The sequence below is a fragment of the Hyperolius riggenbachi genome, chromosome 4 (genome assembly GCF_040937935.1).
Source record: "Hyperolius riggenbachi isolate aHypRig1 chromosome 4, aHypRig1.pri, whole genome shotgun sequence".
NCBI classification, from domain to species: domain Eukaryota; kingdom Metazoa; phylum Chordata; class Amphibia; order Anura; family Hyperoliidae; genus Hyperolius; species Hyperolius riggenbachi.
Window position 1 is genome coordinate 192,858,160 of NC_090649.1, and position 12,347 is coordinate 192,870,506.

At 50.9% G+C, this 12,347-nt stretch overlaps 1 protein-coding gene across 2 annotated transcripts in view; it reads left to right on the plus strand.

The window, feature by feature from the left end:
- The first annotated feature begins 424 nt into the window (after nt 1-424).
- LOC137571672 (probable cation-transporting ATPase 13A4) overlaps nt 425-12,347 on the plus strand; it is a 134,589-nt gene continuing 122,666 nt past the window's right edge. For both annotated transcript variants that reach the window (XM_068281168.1, XM_068281169.1), the window contains exon 1: nt 425-560. In XM_068281168.1, coding sequence (XP_068137269.1) covers nt 498-560 — 63 coding nt within the window. In that variant the 5' untranslated portion in view covers nt 425-497. The remainder of the gene's footprint in view (nt 561-12,347) is intronic.

The window sequence follows — 12,347 nt, forward strand, 5'->3', positions numbered from 1 at the left end:
CGGTGGTTTAGGTAGGGCAAATATGTTAAACACATTTTTTTAATTAAAAAGATGATTTTAGGAGACTTCAGTGTCTCTTTAACTGTAGTCAGTTCAGTTCACAAAACATATTTGGGTCATCTGTTTTTATATCATCAATGCTTTTAACACTACTGTACTAATAATAACTGTACAAATGACTAGCAACATACCTGCTTTCCAATTGCACAAATTCACAATGCAAAAAGCTACAGGTAATTTACATACATATTTCTAATACATATAATTTAAAGTCTGTGCAATGACTTCCTAGGCATTACCAGCAAAATTAACACCTCTCTGATAGGTCCATGATGCACACAGGTAGCAGGAATTTATTTGAGAGTTAATTAAAGAGGTGTGCACATTACGTAAAAGATCAGGAGAGCTTGCACCGCAAGATGATAATATAAATAGGAAACTAAAATCACACCACTGTCTTCAGTGTTCATTGTTTGAGGCATTGCCTATCCTGAAAGATGAAGTCCAAATTACCAGAACAGCATCGTGCAATTATCAATAAAGGAGAGGAAAATGAAATGGTGAGTTACTAATTAGCTGATAAATGTATTTTTCTGCACTGGAGTATGTTATATTAGTGCAATCACAATTTATAAATACATTTACTACAAAATAAATAATTTGGAAAGTATCAATCTGTCTATTTACAGGTGAAACTCCAAAAATGAGAATATTGTGCAAACGTGCATTTATTTCAGTAATTCAACTTAAAAGGTGACACTAATATATGGAATAGGCACCCTTTGGAGGTGTTTTGTATTATTTAGCTGATTAGAGTCTGACACTTTGAGCCTAGAATGTTGAACTTTTTCACAATATTCTAATGGTCTGAGATTTCGATTTTAGGATTCTCATAAACTGTAAGCCAAAAGCATCAAAATTATAACAAATAAAGGCTTGAAATACCTCACTTTGCATGCAGCCTTTTAAGTTGAACTACTGAAATAAATGAACTTTTGCACAATATTCTATTTTTTTGAGATTTGTCTATCTGTCTGTCTGCCTATCTACCTATGTATATTTATCTGTCTGTCTATCATCTGTCTATCTATGCAATCTATCTGTCTGTCTATCTGTCTCTATCTCTTACACTCTTGATTTGCCTCATATGTTCTTGCACTTCCATATGTATGAAAACGGAAAGTTTTTTTGGGGGAAAAATTATCTTTAAATGTTGTGCACTCTCAATCTATTGCATTTAGTGGAGGTGGCTTTCTCAGGGTCATTTTCCTTTGCTTAGGGATTGCACCTATGTGCATTTTTCAGTATCTTACACAAATGTGTGATTTTTGCTTGCTTAAAAAGGCCAAGCAACGTAGAATGGTAGGAGGGGTGCATTCTACATGGGGGTAGAAGTGGGGTGCATGGGGATTGGTGGTACTACAAAGAAAATTAAAAAAAATGTCAGGAGAAGAGGAAAACAAATTATGAGTGAGTGACTGACTGGCAAAAGTATTGATTTTGTTTTCATTAAATTCTCTTTGAATTTGGAAAATTAAATTTCCAAATGTCAATCCTATAGCACAAAGACAGCATAGCAGATGTTGTAATATTTGTTTTTTTTAATATTCGCTCTTTGAGAAGTTGACTAAAGCTGCACGTTAAAGAAAAAAAGCAAAGAAAAAAAACAAATTGGAAAAGGAATATGTTTAGGGGCGTTACTAGGATCCCGAGAGATCCGAGGCACTTTAGGGCACTCTAATTGAAAAATGGTTGGTGCCAAGCACTGGAATGTGGGTGTGGTCATGGGTGGAGTCAAATTTACATGAACTTAGCAGCAGTCTAAGTAGGCCTGCCAAGCAAAATGTTTAATGAAGCCCCCCTCCATTAATAAAAAAAAATAAAAATAAATGCAGCCTATCAAATAAATAAGCAGTGCCACTTAAACATTACTAGGCAGAGGTACCGGGCTTCTGTGCTGGCTGGTTTGGCTTTCTTCTAGGCTGGGCAGGCTGGCCTGCTGCCAGGTTGTCTGGTAGTCCCCCCCTTCTAGTGGACCCCCTCCCATGCTTGCATGGGCCTGCCATTGAGGCACTACAACTCCCAGCATGCCCCCATAGAAGAACCACAGCTCCCTGCATGCCCCCATAAAGGCATCACAGCACCCAGTATGGCACCACAGCACCCAACATGCCCACATAGAGGCATTACAGCACCCAGCATACCCCCATTGATGCATTACAACTCCCAGCATGCCCACCATTGAGGCACCACAGCACCCAGCATACCCCCATTAATGCATCACAACACCCAACATGCCCCCACAGAGGCAACCACAGCACCCAGCATACCCCCATTGATGCATCACAGCTCCCAGCATGCCTGCCATTGAGGCACCACAGCTCCCAGCATTCCCCCATAGAGGATCCACAGCTGACTCTGTCTGGGGAACATCCGGGCCACCTGAGAATAGATCCGTGGCACGTGCCACTGATCTTTGAGGCTAGCAATGCCCCTGTGTTTACCATTAAGTTTCATCATCTCTTCTTTGAACAACACTCTGCAAATATTTGTGAACTAAGGAGAACAAAGACTGTAGTCAGTGGCATACCTAGGGCAGATGCCCTAGGTATGCCACTGACTACAGTCTTTGTTCAGATGACACCTGGTGCTGGGTATTAAATGACACCCCTTACCCCCAAAAACGGAAAGGAGTGAGTGCGGCATGCTAAGTGTGCCACAGCGGGTAATGCCATATATAGGTGCCTCCAGTATAGGTAGCCTGAAATAGTCGCCTGCAATATAGGTATCCTGGAATAGTTGCCCCCAGTATAGGTAGCCTGGAATAGTTACCCCCATATAGGTAGCCTGGAATAGTTGCTCCCATTGTAGGTAGCCTAGAATAGTTGCCCCCAGTATAGGTAGCCTGAAAAAGCTGCCCCCAATATATAGGTTGCCTGGAATAGTTTCCTGCATATTGCAGGCTGCCTAGCTAGCCTGGAATAGTTGCTTGCAGTATAGGTAGCCTGGAATAGTTGTCTGCAGTGTAGGTAGCCTGGAATAGTTGCCCGCGTTATAGCTAGCCTGGAATAGTTGCCTGCAGTATAGGTAGCCTGGAATAATTGCCCCTGATATAGATAGCCTGGAATAGTTGCCTCCAGTATAGGTAGCCTGGAATAGGTGCAGCCAGTATAGATCACCAGGAATTGGTGCAATCAGTATAGGTAGCCTGGAAGAGTTGCCCCCAGTATAGGTAGCCTGGAATAGGTGTAGCCAGTACAGATAGCCAGGAATTGGTGTAGCCAGTAATAGGTGCAGCTAGTATAGATTGCCAGGAATAGGTGCAGCCAGTATAGGTAGCCAGCAATAGATGCAGCCAGGAATAGGTGCAGATAGTATAGATAGCCAGGAATTGGCGCCAGGAATAGGTGCAGCCAGTATAGACAGCCAGGAATAGCAGGCAGCAAGGCAGTGCCCAGTAAATGTGCTGTTAAACAAGAAGTGACATCTGCCTACTTGCCTGTCACCACTGATATTGCGGTGTGAACAGTATCAACTGCTGGGCAGTGAGGGGGATCCAGGCTTTCAGAAGGACAAGGAAGGGACTGAGAGGCGAAACAGAGAAGTTAGGGGTTCTGGGTAGTAGTAACCCCTGGCTGCAGGGGGACCGGCTTTCACCCGTACAGTGATCCATGTCACCTAAAAATTATATTTATTAGGCGACGCTGGTGCCTTAATTACACAGTGAGTGCCACTATACAGAGCCCATTTTAACAGGCAGCTTCTAGGGCCCACCTGGCTTGGCCTTCTCCTCTATAGCTTGGAGCATATGGCATCCATGATTTCCAGTTTCCATAGGGTAGTTTTTTCTTTGCCTCAAACCTCTTAAATGGCCTCACTAGTGAAGAGGACTGTGTTTATGGATAATTTTTATACCGTACATTATTTTGTCTGTGCTCAGTTAAGTTTTAGATTGAGTCACGTGTCATTGAAGCCGTTCAGTAATTTTTGCTAAATTATTCAGTGCTGCCTGAGAGCCCTACGTTCTCAGCTATTCAATGCTGGCTTTAAGCCTCGTCCTTTGCATGCAAAGATTGCTCCAGATTCTCTGAATGTTTTCAGTGATTAGTGTACACCTCTAGGCATGAGCTCCACTCAGGGCCGGATTATCCTACTAATCATTTCAAGCACCTGATTGGGGCCCTTTCAGAGTCTATGGGGCCCCATCAGAATGTAATCCTGCCCTGGTACACTAGCTGCTGGCTCCTAATACCAGCAAGGCTCCTGTGGTCCTGCTGCTGGTGGTGGGAAATGCATTGGATAACGGAGCTGCTTGTTTTTTTTAACTTCTAAAGTTGTGCTCCCCCCCTTTAGTTATTGGTTTAGCCCTTAGATGCCGCTGAGCTGTTGCTGTGTGTTGCCAGGCAACAGCAGTAAGCCGGGTTCTGCTCTAACGTAACGGAAGCAGCCCTGGCTTGGCTTCCTGCAAGATTGCGTTGCCTTGACCAGGGTAGGGCCCTAATTGAGCCGACCTTCTTAATTACCGTAACATAAGCTATGACACCCAATTGGAGTTATAAGGCCACAGCTTTATTACAGTATTAACATTAAACATTAGTTGAGCTGTGACAGCGAAAACATTGAAATAAAAAATGGGTAAAAAAGGGGAGGGACAAAAAACACATATTACAATAACAATCATATTTCCATTAAAAGATGGCGGGGCGCTTGAGCGCTCTGCAGGTCCCTTGACAATGCCCTTGCGTGCTGGCCACTAGCCTTCGGCTTACATTATCACATTACACCACCACTCCTCACTCCATTATGCATTATCCATTATCATGATATTTTCATTATGGGATCCTCTTTCGACGCATTCATTGGTTATGCCAGCTCAGTGGTGAATACTTTTTCGATGTCCAAAGATACGGCATTGCCAAGGACCCGCCCTCGGCTGTGACGAAGTCTGTAGGGATACAACAAGTTTGCATTGTTATGGGGTGTTCCCAACACCCATCCTGCCACTTGCTACCGATGAGCAAGCGGCAATGGGAGGGTGGGTGGGAGAAGTTTGCTGTATCCACACGATCCAAGAAGGGAGGCTGAATGGCCAGCCCCCTGGTCTTATAGTGTCCTGGCCCCTGGCCAAGACACTCCACCTTTACTTCACACCTGGCGACCCTATTGTTTCTGGACAGTCCAGCTCAGAGCCCACCCGGTCACGCCCCTTCTCGCCCTAGCTTCGCCCAGCTCTCAGGTTACTTGACCAGGGTAGGGCCCTAATTGAGCCGACCTTCTTAATTACCGTAACATAAGCTATGACACCCAATTGGAGTTATAAGGCCACAGCTTTATTACAGTATTAACAATAAACATTAGTTGAGCTGTGACAGTGAAAACATTGAAATAAAAAATGGGTAAAAAAGGGGAGGGACAAAAAACACATATTACAATAACAATCATATTTCCATTAAAAGATGGCGGGGCGCTTGAGCGCTCTGCAGGTCCCTTGACAATGCCCTTGCGTGCTGGCCACTAGCCTTCAGCTTACATTATCACATTACACCACCACTCCTCACTCCATTATGCATTATCCATTATCATGATATTTTCATTATGGGATCCTCTTTCGACGCATTCATTGGTTATGCCAGCTCAGTGGTGAATACTTTTTCGATGTCCAAAGATACGGCATTGCCAAGGACCCGCCACAGCATTCGTCCTTGCCCTCTCAAGGCCGAATGCCCGCCCATACGCAGAGCGCTGCCTCGAGAGCCTCTCTCAGGCCATATAAGAAGATGGTGTTGCCCAGATCATTTAGGTGCACGCCGTCCCTTTCCAGGTGCCCTGCCGGCTTTTCGAGCAGCGTGTGACGGACCGCTAACCCCCCAGACCTGAACATAAATTTTGAAATGGCTCTATTGATTTTTGCCCGAGACTGATTTAGGACCTGCTCGGGCATGCGCGGGCGCCACGTTAGCCTGGGGATGATTTCCGACCACACTACGGTCATGTGGGGGCAGAGTGACCATATCCGTGTGAATAGTGATATAAGTTCCTGCATCAGTAGATGCTGTTGCATATACCCGACGTCGTTACCCCCTATATGGACCATTAGTACATCGGGGGACCCCCTTGCTTTCACTAACTTAAAAAATTTCTGGGCCAGCCTCTCGACTGTCAATCCTCCCTGGCCCAACCAGTGGACCTCCACATTGTCCCTTACCTGCCCGAGGTGTCGGTCTCTGTCTCGCCTTGCAGCTCGTCGTTCGGCCCGCACTATGTATGAATGCCCCATTATCCACACTCTACATTGTCGTCAGCCTGTGAGGGATGATAGTCATTATAACATGCTACATTAAAATTTACATTTTTTTTTAATTTTTTTTTTATTATTCTTCGCGCCCTACATTTATCGCTCCGCCAGGTGCGGGCGAATGTAAGACCTGAAGCGGTGCGATTCCCATCTGCCGATCCTTTTAATCATTTCGGCGCTGAGGCCCCATCTGGTTGCCTCGGTAGCTGCCCCAATGCGAAACGAGTGTGACCCGTACTCGGCCGCGCCGCACCCGATGCCTGTGAGTGTGCGTTTTAGCAGGGCTACAAACTGAAATCTGGACAGCGTAGTTCCGTCTTCGTGCCGCAGGAGCGGACCGGTTCGGTCAGACTGCCCCTGCATAAAACTTGTGTACAGTTGTACCGGGCAAGCCCTGCTCCCGGCAATCTCCCTCAGCCTAAGGCAGCCTTTCTCAACCTTTCTACCCTGGGGGAACCCTGCAAATAACTTTGGGATCTCAAGGAACCCCTGCAAACAATTTTTTGATCTCGAGGAACCCCTGCATTTATTTTGCAGGAGGCATGGTCTTTAAAAGTATGTGTGGCTGCTTATTTCACTACCCCCTAGTACAGTGCCACTCATTATACTGTCTCCTGACCCCCCAATTTAGTGCTTCTTGTTGAAGTACCACCTATTATAGTGTGCTCTATTATACTTCCCCCACGATGGGGGAAAATGCCAAGGAACCCCTGCAGAGTACTCAAGGAACCCTGGGGTTCCAGGGAACCCTGGTTGAGAAAGCCTGGCCTAAGGGTTACTCCTTTTGCCCTTTGGTCCGTTTTTGACCTGGGGATGTGTACCCATAAGCTGCCTTGGGCTAGCGAGATATCCTTCCGCTGTATCCCCCCCCCCGCTATTTCTATTGGGGCCTACCAGCTCCCCCACCCTTAAAGCTCCGTGGAAGGCTAAAGCAAACGCCAGCCGGAACAGCCGAATTTCGTGTGCACTGCGGCAATGTACCTCCAGTGCGTTCAGTAGATCGATCAGCAGTGCCAGCGTGATGGGCCTTCGGCAATCACCTCCCAACTCCTCCTTACCCCTACGTCTAAAACCCTTGACTACCTGGCGAACCATGAAGACCTTGGTTAAATCTTCCTCCCCCCTTAACTTAAATAGGAACGCCAGTGCCGCCATGGCCTTGTCCACTGCGGAGGGTGAAGTAGCAGTGGCACATATGCTGTCGAGAAAATGCAGCATAAGGCTCCTTTTCTCTTCGGGGTTCCCCGTTGGGCGCCTGATTTCTAAGTCCGCCCACCTATTCCATACTCTGTTGTAAGTCCTCCAAGTGGTTGGTGAGATGGACTGTCTCACCCAACTTGCCAGTCTGTCGAGACTGTGTCCCATAGGCCTGGTGGTATCTGTGTAGGCCTCTCGTCCGCCTCTGGGGCCAACTTCCGAAAACGGTCCAGCTGAAAACGAGACAGTGCGTCAGCTATCCCGTTCTCCGTACCGGGGATGTGTACTGCCCTAAAGCTAATGTTATGCTGCAGACACTTTAGTACAAACTGCCTGATGAGACTCACAACTGGGGGCGATGATGAAGTCAGACTATTTACAGCTGCGACTACTGCCATGTTGTCCGTGCGAAATCGGACTGCTCTGTTGGCTAGCTCGTGGCCCCAGACCAACAGTGCTACTACCAGCGGGGAGAATTCTAGAAAGGCCAGGTTCTTTCCCAGTGGCGATCGGAGCCATGGGTGTGGCCACCTGCCGCTCACCCACCGTCCTTTGAAATAGGCTCCGAAGCCTGTGGAACCCGCAGCATCGGTGAAGAGCTGCAGCTCCTCGTTCGTGCGCCACTCTTGGGGCCACAGCGTTCTCCCATTGTAATCTGCCAGGAACGATTTCCATACCCTTAAATCATCTTTTGTCTCCCGGTTTAGCCTGATGAAGTGGTGGGGCTGCTGTATTCCTTTCGTCAGAAAGTCTAGGCGCCTGCAGAAGATCCTGCCCATTGGCATGACCCTGCATGCAAAGTTCAGTTTACCCAGTAGTGACTGTATTTCGCGCAGTGTCCTTTTCCTGGCTGCCAGGGATTTTCCTACTTCAGATCTGAGGTCACTCACCTCGTCCTCAGGTAGTCTGAATTCCATCGCCTCCGAGTCTATCTCTATCCCCAGAAACTTGATCTGCCTCGTTGGGCCCTCAGTTTTCTCAGCTGCTAATGGTACCCCGAATAGGTCAAATGTGTCTACCAGCGTGCGCATCAGCTGCCTGCACTCGCCCGACCCGGCCGGGCCCACGCAAAGGAAGTCGTCCAAGTAATGAACTAGGCCCTTGGAGCCGCTTTTGCTCTTCACTACCCATTCTAGGAATGTGCTGAAGGCTTCGAAATATGCGCATGATATTGAGCAACCCATGGGCAAGCATCGGTCGACACAATATCTTCCCTCAAATTTACACCCCAACAGGTGCAGGCTATCCTTGTGCACCGGCAGTAGGCGAAAAGCCGATTCTATATCTACCTTGCCCATTAGTGCCCCTTGGCCTTTTCCTCTCACCAGGGCTGTTGCCCTGTCAAAGGATGCATAGTGTACCGCTGCTAAGTCTGGGTCGATCCCGTCGTTTACTGACGTGCCCCGTGGGTGCGATAAGTGGTGGATAAGGCGATATTTACCTGCCTCCTTCTTGGGGACCACGCCTAGGGGTGATACGTGCAGATTGGGAATGGGTGGGTGGTGAAAAGGACCTGCCATCCTTTCCATGTTTAGTTCCTTATCCAGTTTTTGCGCCACCACCTCTGGGAATTGGTAAGCGGATTTTAAATTTTTGCACCTGTCATTTGGGTAGGCCGTTTCGCATGGTATTCTAAACCCCTCCCGAAATCCGTAAGCTAGAAGGTCGGCCTGTTCCCTATTGGGGTACCTATCTAGCCATGGGGCCATCGCCCCCACGTTAACTGGCGTGACTCCCTTTTCCAGTTCCTTGCTCTGTCTTGACTTCCTGTGCATTTCTGTTTCTTTTGTAACATTTAGCCCCTGGGTGCCCGCTGGCCCCACAGACTGCGCAATCGTGCTTGTATCTGCATGTGGTTCCCCGCTTGCAGGTGTCATTGTTGTAGTTCCAGCATAAACCTTTTCTTTGCTGGGCCAGCGAGGCATCCGCCCCGCCGGCACCCGCTTGAAAGGGGGTGTTCTGGCCCCCTTTGTACCCGCCCCCGTATTCTGGCTTGGCGGGGCTACTCAGCGACATCCATAGCATGATGTCCCTGTGTTCCCACGTCAAAGATGACCTGACTGCCATCCTTTGGCGAAACTGCTCATCGTATAGCAGCCAGGCCTTCCCTCCGTATTTGTGGTATGCTTCCCTGATGCCGTCTAGGTAGCAGAACATTGCTGCGCATTGTTCTGGGGTCTTTCCCCCCACTATGCTGGCGAAGATGTGAAACACCCTGGACCAGTTGGCGAATGTCCTGGGTATTAATCTATACATTCTCCTTATGTCGTCCTCCTCCTTGCGGTGTTCCTTGCCCCTTTCCCACTTGTCTATGTTAAAGTTATCCAGGGGGAGCACTGTGAATATGTCAATGTACTGACCCTTCCAAATTTTTTCCTTTGTTTCCTCTGACACGTGGAAACCTAGGGGGCCCGCAAAACAGATGTAGGTGCTGCTCTTAGCCGAATCGGCTAGACGGGGTGCCCGTTCGGGCTTCTCGGTCGTTGCTACCTCTGGGGCTGCGGTGACCGGCGGTTGACCGTTCCCAACCTCTGGAACCGAGCCGCACACTTCCGCCTGTTTCTCGGGCCTTGTTTCCTCACCCCCTCCCCAGGCCCCCACCTGCTGAGTTGTGTTATTTGCCCTAATGGCCTTTAGAATTTCCAGCAGTAAAGACCTCTGGTCCCCCTCCTGAGAAACATCATTGGCAGTTGTAGAAGCATACATTTCGTTGGCAGTCGATTTGCTAGTCTCACCTGCTTGGTTTTCCGCCTCCTGGAGTGTCGCTGGTCCATCCCTTCCATGCGGCCCCTGAGCTATCTGCTCCCCGGAGCCATGATGGGCGACCTGCGGAGGCAATAACAAAGAGGCGACCCCTTCCGTCCAGTTATACCGCTGCCGCGCGCCCTGCTGCTGCCGTCCTTCGCCGCTGCTGCTGGCCCGGCCTTGCGCCTGGTCCACCCTCGCTTCCCACGCGCTTTCCTGATATCCCCATCCGCCCTCCTGCTGGCCCCCGTATTGGCCCTGCTCCTCCTCCTGATCTCCTTCGCTCTCCCCCCCTCCTCTGCCGAACTCACCTCCGTGGCGTGTTCCGGCTGTTGCTGCCGCCCTCTGCCCCCCTCCCACCTGCTGGGCCTCTGTGCTGTCCCCTGACCCCCACCCTGTCTTCTTGTGGCCCCCCTGCCCGCTGCTCTCTTCCCCCCAGACTTGCGCCCCCCCCCTGCGCTGCCCTGCGACCCTCTGTCCTCCTGGGGCCCCCTCCGTCTGTGGCTCCTGCCTCCCCCCAAAAGCCCCCGGTTCCCTGCTGGGGCTCTGTGGTGAGCCCTTCACTTGTCCCGGTGCCTGGAGGCTCGGGGCTGGGCTGAGTCCCCCTCGATGGCCATGTCTGTGTGGCCTATGGGTGGGGGTGGCCGTTTGGTGGTTGGTTGGGGACGGGGTGCGTGTGCGCTGCGCTGCGGGGGTTGATGCAGGGCCCCCCCTGGCCCCGCCGCTGTGGTCGCCGCCGCGCTGGACGCGCTGGCAGGGGCTCTTGCCTGTATTGTCCCGGCGGTGCCCATTTTGGCGTGGGCTCGAGGAGCTGGGACGGCAGCCATTTTTGTGGAGACCCGGGTGGCGGCCATCTTGTGGGAGCTCCGGGTGGCGGCCATCTTGGGTTGGACCTCGAGGGGGAAGAGGGAGGGGGCGTGGACCTTCTGCCTGCTGTTGTCCGGGAGAGCGAGTCTCCGGACTCCGGCCCCTATCCGCCCGCCCATTGTGCTCCCCGCGATCCGCCGCCGCTGCCTGGGCCCTCGAGTTCCCCGCGCTGAAATCCGATGTGCTGGGACCTGCCTCCCCCCGCCCCCCACCATCCGCCGCCGCTGTTCTCCCCTGCCGACCTGCTGCTTGGGACTGGGCCCCACCGCCCCCCGCGCCGACCTCTGCAGTGATGGGACCTTCCTCCCCCCGCCTCCTACTCCTGGCTGGAGAGCCTGCGGGGCTGAAGCGGACCGGAGGCCTCCTTCTCCTCGTGCTCTCCGGCCGCGGAGCCCCAGCCAGGTTAGTGAGCTGGGCCTGAAGCCACAGCATCCCCTGCTCCCCCGGCATGGCCCGCACCCGGTCCCAAAGCTGCTGCATAGGGGCATCCATGGTTGTCCCTGCTGGTATACTGTGCAGCTGTTTGGAGACGGGGAGGGAGTGGGATATTTGCATGTGCTGTATGGTCGGGGCGCTGTGGTGGGATTTCCGGGATGGGGTGGCTGGGATGGCTGGGATGGGAAGGAATGGGCTGCGATGGAGGGGATGGATGGGCTGGCTGGCCCTCAAAGGGCTCTTGAGGTTGGATGGGAGGGAGGCCTGCAGTGCCCGGGAGCAGCTTGTCTGGGAAGGGGTGTTATTTAGACTCTGCAATCTGCTGACCTGTATGTATCTGCTGGGAGGGGAGGCTGCTGTTTGTGGGCCTGATGCTGGGAAAAGGTTGGGGAGAGATTTCTGGCTAAGGGCCTAGTAAGAACAGGTCTGCACTTACCCCAGCCTGTGCTCCAGCGAAGTTTGCTGTATCCACACGATCCAAGAAGGGAGGCTGAATGGCCAGCCCCCTGGTCTTATAGTGTCCTGGCCCCTGGCCAAGACACTCCACCTTTACTTCACACCTGGCGACCCTATTGTTTCTGGACAGTCCAGCTCAGAGCCCACCCGGTCACGCCCCTTCTCGCCCTAGCTTCGCCCAGCTCTCAGGTTACTGTCTCTGCTATGACTGTTTCCCCCAAACTATATGTCCTCTCCTCCCATCACAGGCATATGAGCTGCCTTCAGCAGGAATCAGGAGAGGAGAGCAGGCAGCAGGCTTTCTATTAACTCCAGCGTCTTTTCAGAGGGCCGTCTCGGACACTGTCTCATG